Here is a 6973-nt window from a genome sequence, read left to right on the forward strand (position 1 = left end):
TAATAGGGACCGAAGAAAGTAATAGCCACTATAGTTGAAACGAGAAACCCATGAGTAGAAGAAGGGGTAATAAAGACATTATAGTATCTTTTCATTTTCATTTTCATTTTGATTTTGATATTAATTATAAACTATAAAGTATAAAGTTAGGTATAAAGGTGGACCTCAAGTCAACTCCGTGTCATTTAGCAAAATATGGATTGTCTTTATTGCGTATGTACCACATTTATAAGTCTTCCTAGAGGTGGTCCTAAAAACATATCCAAGTAAACTGCAATTTCCTATTTAAACCCACATTCATATATCATCATTTGTACACAAAACAATTATCAATATATTCTTTCACAATGCTTTCAAACTTCTTGTTGTTCATTTGTTTCCTAATTTCATCCTTCATTTTCACTGCCTATTCTTATAACAACAAATGCCTTCGTCATCAGGAAACCGTATTGCTTCAACTCAAGCAAGAGTTGATCTTTGATTCCGATTATTCAACAAAACTTGTGCGATGGAATGAAAGTGATGCGTGCTGCAAGTGGCCCGGTGTGGAATGTGATGCTTCTGGCTACGTCGTTAGTTTGCAGCTCGATGGTGAGGGTATTTCCGGTGGAATTGATGACTCTCCAAGTCTATTCGGATTTAAATATCTGCATAAGCTTAACCTTGCCTACAATTACTTCAATGATGCCATTCCAAGAGGTATTGGCAATCTGACTTGTTTGACACATTTGAATTTGTCATATGCTGGTTTTGCTGGGCAGGTTCCTTCTCAAATTTCATTGTTAACCAAATTGGCTAGTCTCGATATATCCACCGACGACTTTCATAATACTCTTAGCCTCGAGCACCCAAATTTGGAGATGCTTGTCCAAAATCTAACCGAGCTTAGAGAGCTCCGTCTTGATGGGATCAATATGACTTCCTTGTATAAAAGGGAAAGTCAGGGCCATATTATATCATCACGTTTACCCAACCTCACCACTTTGAGCTTGGTTGAATGTAGTCTTCATGCTCCTTTGCCTAAATCCTTTTGGCAACTTCATTCCCTTTCTATTCTTCGACTAGATCGGAACAATCTTTCAGCAGTAGCAGTTGATGACTTGTTCACCAATTTTCCAAGTCTGACCACCTTGACTCTTAGTGAGTGCAGTTTGAAGGGTTCAATACCATCCAACTTTGCTAACCTAACCAAGCTGATTCATGTGAATTTGGCATATAACTTATTGACAGGCTCACTTCCTTCTACACTGTTTGCTAAACAAACAAATCTGATTCATGTTGATTTGTCACGTAACTCCTTGACAGGCTCACTTCCTTCCACATTTGCTAACCTAACAAGCTGATTCATGTTGATTTGTCACGTAACTCCTTCGTAGGCTCTCTTCCTTCTACATTCTTTGAAGGCCTTTCCAATCTCGTTCATCTAACTTTAAGTAAAATTCATTCTTTGGGAACATCCCCCGCTCTCTTTTTGCTCTCCCGTCATTGTTGGAACTTGATCTTAGTTACAACCAATTTAATTGCACTTTTCAACTGGGAAACATTCGAAGCCTTCCCAATCTCACATTGCTTGATTTATCCGGAAATAGGTTGTCAGTAGATGCTGGCAACGTCAACTCGAGTTCGTATGGAGGTCTCAAGTTAAAATGGTTGTACCTAAATTCATGTAACCTGTCCAGTTTTCCTGATTTCATCAAACATTCGGATCTAGAAACATTAAATCTCGCAAACAATCAGATTGTGGGGGAAATACCTAGTTGGATTTGGGGAACAAAACTTTGGCTTTTGGACCTTTCCTTTAATCTTCTAACAAATCTGCAAAAGCCTTATTATATCCCTTCTTCTCTCGTCATCCTACACTTGCAGTCTAACCAGCTTAGGGACGAGCTGCATCTGCCCATTCCACTTGAATCTCAACTCTCTGACTTGTATGTTGCTAATAACAGTTTAAGTGGATCAATTCCAGCCTCCATCTGTAATGTCACACAACTGTTTAATCTTGACTTGTCTATAAATAAATTCAGTGGAACAATTCCAACCTGCCTCTGCAATGCCACACAACTCAATTCTCTTGACTTGTCTGGAAATAAATTCAGTGGCAGTATACCCGCTTGCCTACTTAATAACATTAGGCGGATCGATCTGAGTCGTAACAACATCAGTGGCAGCATACCCCCTTTCCAGCTTAAAAATCCTTGGTTTCTTGACCTGAGTCAAAACAAAATCAACGGTAGCATTCCCGATATTTTTCCTAAGGATTGTCGGCTATTATATTTGGATCTTAACAATAATACATTAGAAGGAAAGATCCCAAAGTCGCTCGAGAGTTGCAAATCACTGGTCCATGTGAATGTTGGGAACAACATGATGAACGACACATTCCCGTGCATGCTCTCATCGGATTTGTTTGTTCTTATTTTGCACTCCAATAGTTTCCATGGGGATTTAAGATGTCACACCACTTGGCCATTACTCCAAATTCTAGATGTATCTTCCAATCATTTTAGTGGAACTCTGGAATCAATCAATTTCTCTAGTTGGACGTCAATGATAATACCCAATAATGGAAAATTGAGAGAGAGCAGTTATCACTCCACCGACGTGACATTAATGGTGAAAGGGCAAATGGTGGAGCTTTCCAGGATTTGGGCAGATTTTAGTACTATTGATTTGTCTTCCAATAGTTTCTATGGGAAGTTACCAAATGTGATTGGTGATCTAACCTCACTTCATTATCTTAACTTCTCACACAATGCCCTCAATGGAAGCATCCCAAAATCATTTGGTGGACTGCAGAATCTCGAATCACTCGACCTCTCGGTGAACCAACTAGCAGGGCCGATCCCGGAGGAGCTTGGAGGGCTCACATTCCTTTCAAAATTGAATCTCTCCTTCAATAAGTTTGTTGGAGTGATCCCAAAAGGGCGGCAAATTCAAACATTCCCTGCTGACTCATTTGAAGGAAATTCGGGGCTATGTGGTTTCCCTCTCGACATAAACTGCAGTAATACTAATGTGCCACCATCGGGATATAATGAAAATAGGGAAGAGAAGAAAGAGATAGAGTGGGAATATGTCTCCGCTGCTGTTGGATATGTTGTGGGAGTAGGAAGCATCGTGTGGCTACTTTTATTATGCCGAAGCTTCAGAGAGAAATATTTCGGCAAAATAGAAGAGGTTGTTGAAGGCATGTTCATTGCCAGGGACATGAGAAGAAGACGTGCGAGAAGAACGGCAGCAGCAAGTAATCGAGTTAGGATGCAGTAATGTTGGAAATGATAACTGTGTTTTATATGAGAGAGTGAAATAAATAGGGATTTAGCTTAGCTTTGTGGTTCCCTATATGTTAGTATGTTAGTATGAGTTGGCACTGCAAATTTTGCTAAGGATTTTGATGCATATTAGTATTTCCTAAGTAGCACTTTCATCATGAAGAAAGAAAATAGTATTGAACCCAATAAATACTACTGTTATATAGTAACTATTTCTCCAAAGAAAATGCAAAAAATATGCTTTCAACAAAAGCTTGTAAAATTTGTGCAACTATGAGTCAATATAAACATCACTAATGAGAAACTGGGAGAAGTGTAGTAGTTATTAGAAGAGCCGCCTTTTCATCTAATGTTGGATGAAGATGAATAAGGCTAAATTTCAGCAACGCAAATATACATTTTGTGGGCCAGAATAAGTAGAATAAATTATGATTTCTGTAAAAAAAAAAAAGCCTACCCAGCCCATTAGCCCACCACATAATTTATCAAGTTAAGTGGGATCAGGTCAGGTTAATGGGCCGAATGGGAAAATTTGGGTCAATCCAGTTGTACTTAAATTTATGTCTCGGCCCGGCCCAAGAAGTAGCCCAGTCTTTGTTGAAGTTCTCAGCAAACAATACTAGTTATTAACTTTTCTTTTTTATGGGGATGACTCACGATGAAATTTGAAACTCACACTAAGCAATACACATATAAACATAGTAATAATAAATTATAAACACAAGATAATTAGATAATACAACATGTTATTATCACATAAACTGGAAAATTTTCAAGTAGTAAATATTTGAATATTAGTAACAAAAGCCTGTTAAGCATAAATAAAATTTATGTAATCTCTATTCATAAAATTGAAAAACTGCTATATATTAGTCTTTCAAGTCAAGTCTTGAAGCCTTTGTTGCATAGTTATCTTTGAAATGTCAAACTTGGCTTCTTATCTATACTTGTCACCATAAATAGCATTGGCCCAATCTCTCTCCAATAAACACTCTAAATTAATTAATGTACAACATTCTAAATGTGCTGCCATTTAAGCAGAACGGTCAGACAAAGTGTAGTTTATGGAGTATTGATTTAAAATAAGTTGATCTCCCTAGCAAGGGAAAAATAGTTCGCGAAGAAAAATAAACAGTTATCATATAAGGTAAGTAAAACCCAACATTGTAAAAGAAGGAAACAATGGAAAAAGGCCTTCATATATCAAGAGAGGCCTTTTCTGGCTTATGTATGTAGTACGAAGGAATTTTTATAGTTGATCATTATTTACACCATATTTCAGATTCAAAGTTTGAAGGAGAGTCTCTTTTATATTATTCTTTTTTTTTTCTTCACTTTATTATCATTTGTTCAAAATACATGTGAAAAAGCAAACTTTTCATATTTAATTAGATAGAAGGAGTATGAATTTGATCTTATTTCACAATTGAACTATATGAGAAACAATGCTCCAAAATGTAATTAAATTAGTATGAAATGAATAAAATATCTCAAATTATGGAAAACCACATGACATCCTTTAAGACATTGCAAATTTTTCTCCAATTAAGACTACTAATGTTTCAAGATCCATTATTCCAAAATGACTGACCTAGGGAAGACCTCAAATCAATTGCTAAGTCTTTCCAATTTCATAAAGCAATGTAGGGATAGGCAGCTAGTGCGGAAGCGTGATAAATTTAACTAAAGATTTTGAGAAAGTAACAATAAAATTGTTGTAATGTATATAACCGTGTTTGTGGAAATTACAATTATGAAACATAGTTGTGTCATGATCATGAAGTTTTAAAAGTTTTAATCGTGTTTGTGGAAATTCCTGGATTAGGACATATGAACCTCAAGTCAACTCAATATTGCAAGTTGTAACCCACTTCTGTCATTGTGGAATTTACATTTGGTTGTCTTTATTTATTAGTGTTGCAAGTTCTGATCTTAGAAAGATATCCAAGTGAACTGCGTTGTCTATTTAAACCCATATTCACTTATCTTCATTTGTATACACACAAAACAAAAAGAATTATCAATATCCTCTTTCACAATGCTTTCAAACTTCTTTTTTCTCATTTTTATACTAACTTCGTCCTGCACTTTCACTGCTCATTCATATAACAACAAATGCCTTCGTCATCAGGAAATCTTGTTGCTTCAACTCAAGCATGAGCTGATCTTCAATTCTTCTCTTTCAACAAAGCTGGTGCGATGGAATGGAAGTGTTGAGTGTTGCTTGTGGCATGGTGTGGAATGTGATGCTTCTGGCTACGTCGTGAGTTTGCAGCTCAATGATGAGGCCATTTCTGGTGGGATTGGGGATTCGTCGAGTCACTTCAGATTTAAATATCTGCAGAAGCTTAACCTTGCCTACAATGACTTCAACTACACTCATCCCATTCCAAGAGGTATTGGCAATCTGACTTGTTTGACACATTTGAATTTGTCAAATGCTGACTTTTATTGGTTGGTTCCTTCTGAAATTTCATCCTTGACGAGATTGGTTAACCTTGATATGTCCAGCGACTTTCACAGCGATCATAGCCTTGATCTCCCAAATTTGGAGATGCTTCTCCAAAATCTAACAGAGCTTTGAGAGCTCTATCTTGATGGTGCCGATATAACTTCCTTGCAAGAAAGGAAAAACTGGGGCCATATTATATCATCTCATTTACCCAACCTCACCTCTTTGATCTTGGTTAGTTGTGGTCTTTATCCCCCTTTCTCTAAATCCTCTTGGAAACTTCATTCCCTTTCTATTCTTCGACTAGATCAGAACTATCTTCCAGGGGTAACACTTGATGACTTAATCACTAATTTTCCAAGCTTGGCCACCTTGACTCTTTCTAGCTGCAGCTTAAACGGTTGAGCTAAGAAATATATATTGTCTTTATTTTTTTATGCAGTATATCATTTATCTATAGAATTTAACTGGTTGAGCTAAGAAATAATTAAGATGTTTAAACCCTTCCCTATTTAAACCCACATGCACATATCTTCATTTCTACACAAATAAAAGAATTATCAATATCCTCTTTCACAATGCTTTCAAACTTGTTGTTCTTCATTTGTATGCTAACTTCGTCTTTCATTTTCACTGCTCATTCTTATAATATCAAATGCTATCGTCATCAGGAAATCCTATTGCTTCAGCTCAAGCATGAGTTGATCTTCAACTCTTCTCTTTCGGCAAAACTGGTGCGATGGAATGAAAGTGGCGAGTGCTGCAAGTTGCACGGTGTGGAATGTGATGCGTCTGGCTACGTCGTTAGTTTGCAACTCGATGGTGAGGCCATTTCTGGTGGAATTGGGGATTCGCCGAGTCTCTTCAAATTTAAATATTTGCAGAAGCTTAACCTCTCCTACAATGACATCCACTTGACTCTTCCCATTCCAAAAGGTATCGGCAATCTGACCTATTTCACACACTTGAATTTGTCAGATGCTGGTTTTAGTAGACAGGTACTGTAACGCCCCGGAAATTTAAAACCCTAATCTTAGAGCCCTAGAATTTATTGTTGATGACGTGAAGTCGAGAATGCTTTAAGTGCGGGAGATGAGTCTATGTTGAAAGTTTGAAAAGTCAAACTTATTGATTTGATGACGTGGCATGTGTTTTATTTATTGATTATGTGGCAAATTAATTGTTTAAGGGTGAGTGAGGATGTTAGAGAAAATTTCCATAAATACTTGTCACCCTAATTCTTGAAATT

The 6973-nt window shown here is 36.9% G+C and overlaps 1 protein-coding gene and 1 pseudogene across 1 annotated transcript; both read left to right on the top strand.

Annotated features, from left to right (window-relative positions):
* Window positions 1-347: 347 nt before the first annotated feature.
* LOC125197933 lies at window positions 348-3415 on the top strand (annotated as a pseudogene).
* A 1976-nt stretch (window positions 3416-5391) lies between these two features.
* On the top strand, window positions 5392-6722 carry LOC125197932 (receptor-like protein 30; the record flags this gene model as incomplete). Its single annotated transcript, XM_048096429.1, has 2 exons — window positions 5392-5668; window positions 6396-6722. Coding segments are annotated over exons 1-2 (444 nt in total), but the record flags the coding sequence as incomplete, so codon positions are not given.
* Window positions 6723-6973: the final 251 nt, after the last annotated feature.

The sequence above is a fragment of the Salvia hispanica genome, unplaced genomic scaffold (genome assembly GCF_023119035.1).
Source record: "Salvia hispanica cultivar TCC Black 2014 unplaced genomic scaffold, UniMelb_Shisp_WGS_1.0 HiC_scaffold_1092, whole genome shotgun sequence".
Taxonomy (NCBI): Eukaryota; Viridiplantae; Streptophyta; class Magnoliopsida; order Lamiales; family Lamiaceae; genus Salvia; species Salvia hispanica.